At 44.4% G+C, this 12,705-nt stretch overlaps 1 protein-coding gene across 5 annotated transcripts in view; it reads right to left on the bottom strand.

Moving 5' to 3' along the window:
• Positions 1 to 3: 3 nt before the first annotated feature.
• Positions 4 to 12,705, bottom strand: part of LOC110527971 (ataxin-7) — a 54,483-nt gene continuing 41,781 nt past the window's right edge. For 4 of the 5 annotated variants that reach the window (XM_090241138.1, XM_036983463.2, XM_021609622.3 and 1 more), the window contains 8 exons: positions 11,489 to 11,720; positions 10,110 to 10,384; positions 9,730 to 9,812; positions 9,306 to 9,574; positions 9,005 to 9,182; positions 8,678 to 8,799; positions 4,174 to 5,263; positions 4 to 3,939 (listed from right to left, as the gene is read on the bottom strand). In XM_090241138.1, coding sequence (XP_090097264.1) covers positions 3,922 to 3,939; positions 4,174 to 5,263; positions 8,678 to 8,799; positions 9,005 to 9,182; positions 9,306 to 9,574; positions 9,730 to 9,812; positions 10,110 to 10,384; positions 11,489 to 11,720 — 2,267 coding nt within the window. In that variant the 3' untranslated portion in view covers positions 4 to 3,921. Of the gene's footprint in view, positions 3,940 to 4,173; positions 5,551 to 8,677; positions 8,800 to 9,004; positions 9,183 to 9,305; positions 9,575 to 9,729; positions 9,813 to 10,109; positions 10,385 to 11,488; positions 11,721 to 12,705 lie in introns of those variants that run through there. The other variant, XM_090241140.1, reaches the window with a different exon arrangement.

The raw sequence follows: 12,705 nt of genomic DNA on the forward strand, positions 1-12,705 counted from the left end.
ACCTTTTTTCTGTATAAATAGCTGTATAAATTATTTATTTACAGAAACATGTTACAAAACAAAGACTATACAATCTTAAATATTAAGTAAATCTAACCTACCATGTTTGTTCATGAATTACATAGCAGCCAATACACAAGTCCAGCTGATCAAATGATTCTGATGTTCTAAAACAAAATACTATACACGCTCTTACATAGGAGTTATCTACTGAAAATATGTTCCTCCCGCAAGCTGTGTTCTCTCACTTTCACATTCCAAGGCTGTGGTACTTGATAAAAACAGCTTTGCAAAGTTTCCATCATATGGAAACAAGGTCAGCGTTGTGAGTGGGGTTGAGGGTAAACAAAAACACTTTACTGAACCTGTTAAACAATTCATAACTGACCAGGGAGCTTCAATACCCCCTGGTCTGCACCAAGATCTCAGACGTCTCAACTGGAAAACGTTGATAAAAAAAAAAAGTTAACACTTCGGGCTCTATTCAATGTGGATCGCTGAAGCGTTACTGTTAGGTCATCTCCGATTGAGCTGACATGCATTGACTGACGACTCAAACTGAATTATTTCATTCGCTACATACTTCAGTATGAGACTACCATCACTGAAGTCATTTGGTGTTGTACAAAAAGTCCTCAGCGATTGGATCATCTCTACCCAATTAGAGTATCAAAGCGATTGGATCATCTCTACCCAATTAGAGTATCAAAGCCAATGTTGAATTTCCAAACATTGCATTACCCATGTCTTCTGGCTCTGGACCAGAACGGTTAGAACAGCGTTTCCCATCCTCAGAACACAAAGGGGTGCACGTTTAGTTTTTTGTTTACGTTCTAGAAATGGTCAGGGAGGTACTCAGATCCAGATCATTGCGGAGAAGAAACAAAACATCTGTGGGTGTGGCATAGCAGTTACCTGGAACAAGGAGTTTGGGTAGCTAGGCAAACATGCAGAGTTTACCGCTAATGTGGGAACATTGTTTTTAAATTTCAATCACGATATAACTGAACTTCTGCGATACGGATTGAATAGAGCCCGACGTACTTCATACCAGCTAGCTGACAAGCTAATCAGGTTTTTACCACATTTAGGGTTCATAGGCATATTTTAAAAGCAAGCTCCTAAAACACTTTGAACATTCAAGTAAGGTAAAACTAAAATGAAAAAAGTTCTGTCCTTAAACAGTCAGTGTGAAACAAATGCAGGCACTTTCTTATTTCAGCATTTCTGAAAGCTGCAAACTAAGAATTTCCTTAAAACGCTGCGCTTCAAATTATGTTTGGCAACAATGATGCAAGCAGTTTCACTGTTTGAAGGGTTCATCTTCCTTGCTTTAATGATTGCTTAAGTCCCTTCAGCTTTAAGGGAAAGTGTTTCAAATGATGAAATGTTACAAGGTCTTCGTCTAAAAAGGTAAATGATTGAATCTATGGAAATCGCTTAGACAACGGGCACAGCTTTCAGCCTGCGGGACATTTCAGAATCACAGGCTATTTGGGTCAAATAAAATGATAATTTCTTTGTTGATTCAGAGGCAACTTGAAAATAGTAAAAAGCACAGGTGAGACCTTGGAGAGTTAAAAACAAAGTATTGTCTGTCACACAAACACATGCTCGTGGCAACACTACCTTTTAAAGCAGGGGTGTCAAACATTGAGGGGGGTCCAATCCACCCTGTGGGTGATTTGAGTAAAACAAAACAAACTCAATATACTTTAAAACAAAGGATCATTGACTAGATTCAGCCGTGGGCCGATTTTTTCTTGAGCGGCTGGTCAGGGGACCGGAACATAATTACATAAAAATAATCATTTATATATTACTAATTGACCGCAAGAAGTCCAAACATATCATGTTTGACTAAAACATAATACTTTCAAACCATGCTTATATTTGTATAGGATCAGGTGTCTCTAAGTATGGGAATACTTCGGAGCATATTTCCAAAATTAAAATCCCTTGGAGCTGATTTCCTGGTGGTTTTACTATCTTTTATGTCCAACAATGAAAATAAAACTACCCCCGGGCCGAATTTGGGGAACACTGTTTTAAGGACTAAAACCAAATCGAAACTGTGTAGAAATGATAATACACCTACATTCACCTCGTTGAGTGCGGCCCTTGGGGCAATATTGAGTTTGACACCCCTGTTTTAAAGGATCCCAGTACATGATTCATGAGATGCTTCAACCTCTAGTTATAGGCCTATTGCATTATAGACTTGGCAGTGAACCACTTCAAATAAGTTAAGTTCTTAAACTTGTTCTTTCATTTAATAAATAATAATGATCTCAATTGTACCCCAAAAAATTGTGTAAGAAAATGCCTGTGCAAAAATACATATTTCAATATGTACAATTCGTTAATAAAATATGTATTCTGAAATAGGGATACTTCGATATTTGTTCAATTCATACAAGAAAAAGCTAAAGTAAGATAGAAAATAGTCGGCTCCTCAGCTAAGCTCGCTGCCTGACATCAGTGGAGTTTATGAAATTTACAGGAGTTACAAAAAGTAGTAACCTACTCTGAAGCCATCTCCATGAATCTCACCCCCCCCCCCCCCCCCCCAAAAAAAACACGATCCCAAGGAGCATCAACTCAGAGACAGATGGGGCAATGGAGCATCATCTCATCTCAGAGACAGACGGGGAAGTATTGCCAGTTTAAGATTCCGTGCTTTGACGAAGGACAAGTGTGATGGACAACTGTATTGTGACATGACTGAAGGTACCGGAATGGAAATCCTAATAGCCAATAGCCAAAGCTGGCGTAGTGGTTACAGACTAGGGTGGGTGAAACGGATGGCTGCCTTTGGCTAGCTTTTGGCTAGCTTTTGGGGAAAATAAGCCCGACTTAAAATGTCCTAAAGCAAGTAGTGGGTCTGTGTTTGTTTAGTGCTGTTCACAGTTAGGGCTAGGTCTACTGTAGCTGTTCATTTGTAAGATAAAAATATTGTAGGAATTAACACTTGTCCTCAAGACAAGCCTCTTTCACAACCGTTCAATCAAATTGTCGTATCAGGCATCCTTTTTTCACATATGCATGCACAATTTACTTTCTTCTCCACACAGATTTTTGTAGTTAAATTCAGTGAAAAACATAAGAAACATAAAAAAGTAACACTTGCATAATTGTTTGGGTCATGTATGGAACTCATATAGAATTGACTGAATCTGCTCCTCATGTGGTTCATCTCTGGCTACTATACATAACCTGACGTTATGTACACGTCACACTGATTAAAACCAACCGACAAAATGTAGTGGAAGCATTAAAAAAACAACAATGTGATTGTGTTCGAAGTGTTGCAACTGACAGTTTTTCCTTATCCTGCCCTCTCCTTCCAAGGCTTCTGAGTTCAGGCGTGGAGGTGTACATTTGAATTTCCAGTAGAATCTAGTCTCACACACACACACACACACACACACACACACGAGCTCATCGGAAACCAACAGATTGCGGCTTGAGAGCTCTCCAGTCAATCCCAGTGGCTCTGCGTCATGATGGTTGGTGGGCAGTGCCATGGCTGTTGTGCCAGCACTTTTCCCTTCCTCCGTACCTCTGGAATTTCAACAATAGGTCAAAGGGCAGACAGGAGAGAAAAGGAGGGAGTAGGAGCCTGTCTTCCCCATAGGAAGATCTACCTCTGTACCCTGACTGACAGGGGGCCAAGTGTGACCCACTCCGGGTGTTAACGCCTGCCACCTCCACACGGCGCTCCTACATGGCTTTGGGAGGAATAGTTACACTATAGACGATAACAGTGACGTCACTGGGCTGTCCAGATCATCTCCACCCTGAGGATCTTGGGAAGCTGAGAGTAACGTATTAGAAGGCCTTGTGCAGTCCAGAGCAGCGCACAGATTGCCTCCTCTTCATCCGCCCCTCGGTTCCATACAGAGAACCCAGCCATCGCTGTCAGGGGCGGGCCTTTGGCTGAGAGAGAGAGAGACAGAGAGAGAAAGGTAGGGAAGTTAGATTATAAATTACAACATTTATTAATTTGTGATTTTTTTGTTTAATGTTTTGTCTAAAGTCTATATGTGGTCACACGTACATATGTTGAAGATATACAAGTCCTGACTGTATACAGTGAATTTCCCAACAGATAAAGAGATTGACTGGTTGATGATAGGCATTAGCAGCCAGTGTGTGAGGTGTCCAACCCACCTGATGGATGAGGGAGTTGTTGGTGAGCCCCGTGGCTCCTGGGATTGTGCGTCCATGTTTGCTGTGGATGTTGTTGATGGCTGGAGACTTGGCCACTTTGGGCCTGCCCGCCCCCCCGCCACCGCCCCCTAAACTACCACCTCCTCCACTGTTGATGGAGCTGACAGCGGGGGAGCCCTTGCGTTTCTTCCCCTCTAGGCGGCCGTCATTGTGGGCATGGCTGAAGCTGCTGTGGTGCTCTGGGGCCTGGTGGACAAAGGGCCCCAGGGAGAGGGTGGAGTCACTGCTGTTCATCACTACACTCATCCTCTTGATGGACTCGGCCGGGCTGCCCGAGGGGGGGCCTCTGACCCCGGACCCCGACAACCCCGCTGGCCCCGACGGCTCTGCCTTCAGACTGAGGGAGTTGGTCCGGGCGTTGGGGCCACAGTTGAGTCCCACACTGTGGACGCCACTGTGAGACGAGGAGGAGGAGGAGACTAGCGAGGCATGGTGGTACGTGCTCCCTGAGCTGCCACTGTGAACTGTGCAGTTCTTCTTGAAGGAGGAAGAGGTGGTGTTGGAGGAGGAAGAGGACTCTGAGGAGTAGGTGGTAGCGTGAGACGATGTAGGGAGGGAGCTGTTCTTCCTCTTCTTCCCCGAGCTGAGGCTGCTGCTGCTGCTTCCTCCACTGCTGCCCCCACTGGTGGAGTTGGTTATGGCAGCTGTGGAGGAGGACTCCCGGGGTCTGAAGGACTTGCCACTGGATCTGGACTTGAGCGGTCGTCCTGAGGACAGGGAGGGGACCGAGGAGTGGGCTGAAGGCATCTGGGGCGACGAAGACACTTGTCTGGCCTGTGCTGCGCTGTAGGCAGGGTGGTCGGCCGCGCCCTGGGGGGAGGCACGGGCGTTTAAGGTGGTCCCGTACGAGAGCACAGACTTGCTGTCGTAGGACTGAGTGTAGGGGGGTGGAAGGGGCGCAGAGGAGGGGCTGAGGAAGCCCGAAGCAGGGGCGCTACCGTGTGATGAGGACAAGGAGTTTGTGGTTGTCCTGTGGGCCGGCGCAGAGGAAGAAGAAGAGGAGGAGTTCTCCAAGGCGAAAGGGATTTTTCTATAACACAAACAGACCACTGTGATCATCCCCATCAGTAACATTTACACACAGAGGGGTCAGCACAGCACAGTCCCGGAGAGACACTGGAACCGCTAGCTTATAGTGTCCCATACAGCACTAGATCTCCCTTCACCACCCTGCAACACTTTGGCTCCCTGTCTAGGGCTGTGGCGGTCACGAAATTTCACCCGCCGGTGATTGTCAAGCAGATAACTGGTCGGTCTCACGTTAATTGACCGTTAATTAACATAGACATTTAGCATCTCCTGGCTTCCACACATAGCCTGCAAGACAATTTAAAAAGTGTAATAAATTAAATGTAATATAGCCTGCACCTTCACAACAAATCCATTATTTATTTTAAAACAGGTCTATTTTCATTTTAAAAACAGGTCTAAAGAAGCATGATATGAAGAAAATGTTGTCAGAAGAAAAGAATAGCCTACTCCGATGTTAGATCCTGATGTGGATATGCCAAATGGCTGTGGGATACACTAGTTTATTTGGCAGACAATATGAGATTATAATTCCATGGCATTATTTCATGAAGAATAAAACTGAACAAAATATAAATATTTTCTAAAAACCTTTTGAGGGAGTGCGTACACTATTCTATGTTGAGCGGTTAACAAAGAAATAGGTACTCCTATATGCCTAATTTATAGTTATTAATGTAACTTTAGTTGTGGAAAAACATTGGGCTATTATGTTTGGATTTTTAATACATTGTAAGGCTGTTTTGAAAAAAGTAGCTTGTAAAGGCTTGAGCTGTACTTTGTTTTTTTTGTGCAGGCTGCACACACTCCAATAGTCTCTCAATCACAATTTGACAAGCACTTGATAATGCCTCGAATTTCACAGCGGCATCCCCTTTGTGGCCGTAATGCACCCTAAAAAAATCCATGCATTTTGCAGCCCGGAGTGCTGCTTTGTGCCCTTCTCCCTGAGTGTGCTGCGCAATCCGAAGAGTCTCTCACTCACATGGCTCTCCGTCACGTGACCGGGTCTTTCTCAGAGGCTACAAGTGAAGACCGACACATCGGGGATGCAACTGTGCGCGCGTCCTTATCCATTTCCGAGGTGCATATTGAAGATATTGGAAGAACTGTCCACATTCACTTTTCGTCAGCCAACAACATTCAAAAGCACAAGCCTATGTCAATATTCTATCCCCTATAGTACAAAAGTTGACCCATTCTATTCTGTGCATAAAATAAATATTCCAAACAGTCTGGGACAGTTGTGGGATGCGAAAGAGACCCTAATTAACACAACCTCTAGCATCAAAAATGTTTTTATGCAATGTGGCTGACGCAACAGATCAGAACATTTAGCATAAAATGTTGAAACTATTAGGCCATTTCTTCACATGATAAACACAGCAATGCGCACATGGCAGTAGGCGATAAGTGCAAATGTTCCATTAGTGGGAAAACCCCATTCTCAAAAGTGACCACAATGTGATTATGCATGTAATGCTTTTATTACGAAGGTGCATTTTTATGGTGAAAATGATCTTCTCCAAACTTGAAACTCACGCGCTGCTTATGTATGTCAATTAAACTCTACACCCCTTGTAAAGTGGATTAATGTGCTTCATTTTAAGAAGTTATTTGGCCACTTTAGATGTGATACAAACCTTATCAAAACATATGAGGTGGGCACTATGATTAGAAAAAGTTGCAAAAAAAAGGCTTTGTATCTTATGCTGGGCATCATTCACAAGTGATAATACAGTGGGGCAAAAAAGTATTTAGTCAGCCACCAATTGTGCAAGTTCTCCCACTTAAAAAGATGAGAGGCCTGTAATTTGCATCATAGGTACACTTCAACTATGACAGACAAAATGAGAAAAAAAATCCAGAAAATTACATTGTAGGATTTTTAATGAATTTATTTGCAAATTATGGTGGAAAATAAGTATTTGGTCAATAACAAAAGTTTATCTCAATACTTTGTTATATACCCTTTGTTGGCAATGACAGAGGTCAAACGTTTTCTGTAAGTCTTCACAAGGTTTTCACACACTGTTGCTGGTATTTTGGCCCATTCCTCCATGCAGATCTCCTCTAGAGCAGTGATGTTTTGGGGCTGTTGCTGGGCAACACGGACTTTCAACTCCCTCCAAAGATTTTCTATGGGGTTGAGATCTGGAGACTGGCTAGGCCACTCCAGGACCTTGAAATGCTTCTTACGAAGCCACTCTTTCGTTGCCCGGGCAAATGTTCTATTTTGGTTTCATCTGACCATATGACATTCTCCCAATCTTCTTCTGGATCATCCAAATGCTCTGTAGCAAACTTCAGACGGGCCTGGACATGTACTGGCTTAAGCAGGGGGACACGTCTGGCACTGCAGGATTTGAGTCCCTGGCAGCGTAGTGTGTTACTGATGGTAGGCTTTGTTACTTTGGTCCCAGCTCTCTGCAGGTCATTCACTAGGTCCCCCCGTGTGGTTCTGGGATTTTTTCTCACCGTTCTTGTGATAATTTCGACCCCACATGGTGAGATCTTGCGTGGAGCCCCAGATCGAGGGAAATTATCAGTGATCTTGCATGTCTTCCATTTCCTAATAATTGCTCCCACAGTTGATTTCTTCAAACCAAGATGCTTACCTATTGCAGATTCAGTCTTCCCAGCCTGGTGCAGGTCTACAATTTTGTTTCTGGTGTCCTTTGACAGCTCTTTGGTATTGGCCATAGTGGAGTTTGGAGTGTGACTGTTTGAGGTTGTGGACAGGTGTATTTTATACTGATAACAAGTTGAAACAGGTGCCATTAATACAGGTAACGAGTGGAGGACAGAGGAGCCTCTTAAAGAAGAAGTTACAGGTCTGTGAGAGCCAGAAATCTTGCTTGTGGTTAGGTGACCAAATACTTATTTTCCACCATAATTTGCAAATAAATTCATAAAAAATCCTACAATGTGATTTTCTGGATTTTTTCTCTCATTTTGTCTGTCATAGTTAAGTGTACCTATGATGAACATTACAGGCCTCTCTCATCTTTTTAAGTGGGAGAACTTGCACAATTGGTGGCTGACTAAATACTTTCCCATTACGCAATCACATAGCCTATAGAAATGTCTCGTAACATGAGCTCATGGGCTCTCATGAAGTGTTTGATTAGATTTTCAAGTGATTAGAGGGACAATAGAGTGCTGAGTACCAGGCAGTTAGCAAGTTTGGTAGGCTACTAATGACCATCAGCAGCATCAGAGCTTGGAGGAGCCTAATTACAGTGACTAACGGTCATGTGGAATTTGACTGCCTTTGTGACTCCTGACCACAAGGGTGGCGGTAATACGGTCACCGCAACAGCCCCATCTCTGCCTCTGTGATTTTGCAATAGGTTTGTGAATTAGGTAGGTATTATGGAAGGAATTCTGGTCTAATGAATGTACACAGACTTACTTCCACATCTGAGTGTTGACGTGCTTGTCCATCATGGCGGTAAGAGCACATCGCATTCGATCCCAGCGCCGGTCAAACGAGTAGCAGCTTCTCCCAAACAGTTGACTTCCAAAGGTACAAAACTGAGCAGCAGCAGGGAGGGAAATAGTTAACACAAATACGCACTAACAAACCAATCACACACACACTGCTGCTTCCCATGCACGGTGCAAGCTGCCACTCAATGGGAGGACTGATTTCACATACATCTGGCTATGTAGTCGTTTCATTGTTGCTGTGTTGTGAGCATATCCCTGTAATATCAAATTAAATTTGTGGTGGACTTACAGCTGCCGGCCGTGGGTGGTAACCTGAATAGTGACAGTCCAGTTTGTCTGTGCACTCCTCCCGCTCATCGTTCTCCCCCTCGTCACTGGACAGGCGGGAGCCCCCGTCAGGAGCGGACGTAGCGTGGTGGGGGTCTCCCGGGGTACCCCCACCTCCATCAGAGATAATGCTGTTCAGCCTAAGAGCAGAGGAAACAGTGATTTAGGAACACACATCAGAGATGCAGGTACTTGCTGTACAACACTGCAAAAAGTAGTGGTTGGATGGCGAGAACCCAGGAAGAGCACATGAAGTGACTCACCGTGGAAGACCAAGATTGTGAGGTTTGGGCTTGCCAAACGCCAAAGGCTTGGTGGCGTCGGTGGCTCCGTTGCCATGAGCGACCTGGTGGGCGTCGTGGTGGGGGGCGAGCCGTGAGGGGGAGGGATGGGGTTCCCTGAGAGGGGTGGTCTGCAGGGGGTGGGGGTGCTGCAGTTCCCGTTCCCGGGCTTTGCTTTTGTGCTCTGCCAACAGTGTGTCGAAGCGTTTCCTCCGGCCCAGCACTGCCCTCCGCTGGCTAAGGGAATGTGTCTGAGGGAAGGAGAAGGCCAAGAGGTATGTTAGGTCAGGGTGTGCTGCACTCTGAGAATCTGAAGGCTGCCTAAATACCTAGGAAATGTGACAAGGAATATTTCCTAACCACACAAAACAGAGAAAGAGAGGGGGCAGAAGAGAGGGCTTGGTACCTTGCATGTTAGGGATCGTGTGCATGGCTTCCGAGCTGTCATATCCAGGACCCCACAGTGGATATCTGGATTAAACTCACGTTCTGATGGAAGAGAGAGAAAACAGGATGGGTAGAAAGGAAGAGAGAAACATAGTATATTCAGTTAGTGGCATTTCTGCCAATAACAGCTAGTTTTCAGTTTTCCCCTCCCCACTCAGACCACTCCCAGACAGTCCTAGCTACATTTTTGCTTGAGAAATTCCTCTTTAATTGAAGACAACCACAGTAAGGTATTTGATTGTTACACAGAAATAATTTGATAGAGATAAAAAAAACGGCTGCAATGGACCTTTAAAACAAAACGTCCTCCAGACATAAACCCCTATCACCTCCTCTCACCTGACAGTCTCTTGTAGAGGTGTTGTCTGCTACTAGTGCTGTTGTCCTGCTTCTTTTCCAGGGAGACGTGGCCCTTGCCGTTGGGGATCTGGCCGGGAGCAAGCAGGGGAGCCTTTGGTATGGAGGGACAGTTAAGGCCTGGCTTCAGGGGTGACGAGGAGCTCACAGTGCTGCTGGAGGAAGAGGACGATAAGTGGGCCGAGGGAACCTGCACCAGCTTGGCTGACGAATCCACCTTCAGACGCATCTTCTCCACTTTGACCGCAGGGGTCAGGCTGGAAGAGAGAGATGGACAGAGGAGAAAGCGAGGGAGTTAATTTTATCTATAGCAGCATTAAATACTTCCGAAAAATAGTTGAATTTTAACAGAACAGAGTTTGAAATGTGTTCAAATCCCCAGGCAGAAAGCCAACATGTTTTGAGTGGTTGTAAATGGAGTTGGATAAAGGGGCTTATTTAGAAGGAGGGTAGCACAGGGAGACTTCAGACAGAGCTAGACTTCAGAGGAGCAGGGAGAGGACCTAAGATGAAGAGATAAGATATAACTCAAGAGGATCAAATCAAACGTGAAGCAGGGCTTTAAGAGGCAGGGGACTGTACTAGGGCTGGCCGACATATCGAATTCAATGTAATTCCAAAATGGCTTTATCGCAAGAATCAAGGTTTTTTTGTTCTTATGACCGTTTATGTCCGCTTGTTCTCATGTTGTCTTTTTGGTCTCGTCTCTTTCTGTCTTGAGTGCACCTTCTCACTCATAAACACACCAAGCCCCTCCCTTGCCACTCACAACTGAGTTTCCACTAGTTACTATAGAAACAAAGTCAAAATTGACTATATTGTGAAAAACTATGAAAACAAAAATGTGCTTTTTGGTCTTAATTTAAAGGTTAGCAGTGTGGTTAAGGTTAAAGGTAGACTCAGTGAAATGATGTTGCCACGAGCAGCACTGCAGACATTGAGATGAGTGAGATCCAAGACTTGGCTCTCAAAGTCACACACAGTATCTGCACATGTGAATGGGTTCACGCTATGCTGTTTACTCTCCGCATCTACGTCATATCGCTGAGTTTACCTTTAAAGGTTAAGGTCAGGATTAAATAAAAATGTTAAAAGGTTGACTTTGGGCACGAAAACTGTCCAACTCTGCCCCTTTCATTAGATTATTGCTGACTGTTTGAAATGCAGTGACCTTTAATTGTGCAACAAAGCTTATTTCGAGAAAACACTACTATATCGTGAATTGCCCACACGTTTGAAAAAAATCTAATGATTTTTTTTAGGGCCATATCGCCCAGCCCTAGGCTGAAGTTCAACATGACAATACGTTTTACTGAAGTTCAGCATGGTTCACCAGCATGGCTAGGCTAGACATTACTTACACCTTGTCGTTGAGCATCCTGAAGGGAGGGAAGTGAGGTCTCTGCTGGATGCCTGGTAGCTTCTCTTTGGCTGGTTTGAGGATTTTGGAGTTGGACGAGGTGCTGGTCCCACTGGAAGAGCGGCCCATGGCCCCCCCACTGACACCCCCACCAACCGGCCCACTGCTCCGAGACAGAGCTGTGGAGGGGGCTAAGGTGGAGGTGGGCTTACTGGACGAGCTGTGTCTTCTCTCTAGATAGGGGTCAGGGGAAAAGCAGGGTAGGGTAACCTAATGTACAGTCCACACAGACACATGACCCCTTCAGAAAGTAGTCACACCCCTTGACTTTTTCCACATTGTTGTTACAGCCTGAATTTAAAATGGATTACATTGAGATTTAGATTTTTCACTGGCCTACACACACACACCCATAATACCCCATAATGTCAACGTGGAATTATGAGTTTAGAAATGTAGAAATATTTATTTAACTGAAAGAATAAACGTCTTGTTTTCGAGATGATAGTTTCCAGATTCGACCATATTAATGACCAAAGGTTAATATTTCTGTGTGTTATTATGTTATAACTAAGTCTATGATTTGATAGAGCAGTCTGACTGAGCAATGGTAGGCACCAGCCGGCTCGTAAGCATTCATTCGAACAGCACTTTCGTGCGTTTGCCAGCAGCTGTTTATGACTTCAAGCCTATCAACTCCCGAGATTAGGCTGGTGTAACCGATGTGAAATGGCTAGCTAGTTAGCGGGGTGCGCGCTAATAGAGTTTCAAACATCACTCACTCTGAGACTTGGAGTAGTTGTTCCCCTTGCAGAGGATTTTATGGAGCGACGGGTAACAATGCTTTGAGGGTGGCTGTTGTCGTTGTGTTCCTGGTTCGAGCCCAGGGAGGAGCGAGTAGAGGGACGGAAGCTATACTGTTACACTGGCAATACTAAAGTGCCTATAAGAACATCCAATAGTCAAAGGTATATGACATACAAATGGTAGAGAGAGAAATAGTCCTATAAATACTATATTAACTACAACCTAAAACATCTTACCTTGGAATATTGAAGTCTCATGTTAAAAGGAACCACAGGCTTTCATATGTTCTCATGTTCTGAGCTGGGAACTTAATCGTTAGCTTTCTTACATGGCACATATTGCACTTTTACTTTCTTCTCCAACACTTTGTTTTTGCATTATTTAAACCAAATTGAACATGTTTCATTATTT

Source organism: Oncorhynchus mykiss, chromosome 7, assembly GCF_057628025.1.
Source record: "Oncorhynchus mykiss isolate SJ-2025 chromosome 7, ASM5762802v1, whole genome shotgun sequence".
Lineage (NCBI taxonomy): Eukaryota > Metazoa > Chordata > Actinopteri > Salmoniformes > Salmonidae > Oncorhynchus > Oncorhynchus mykiss.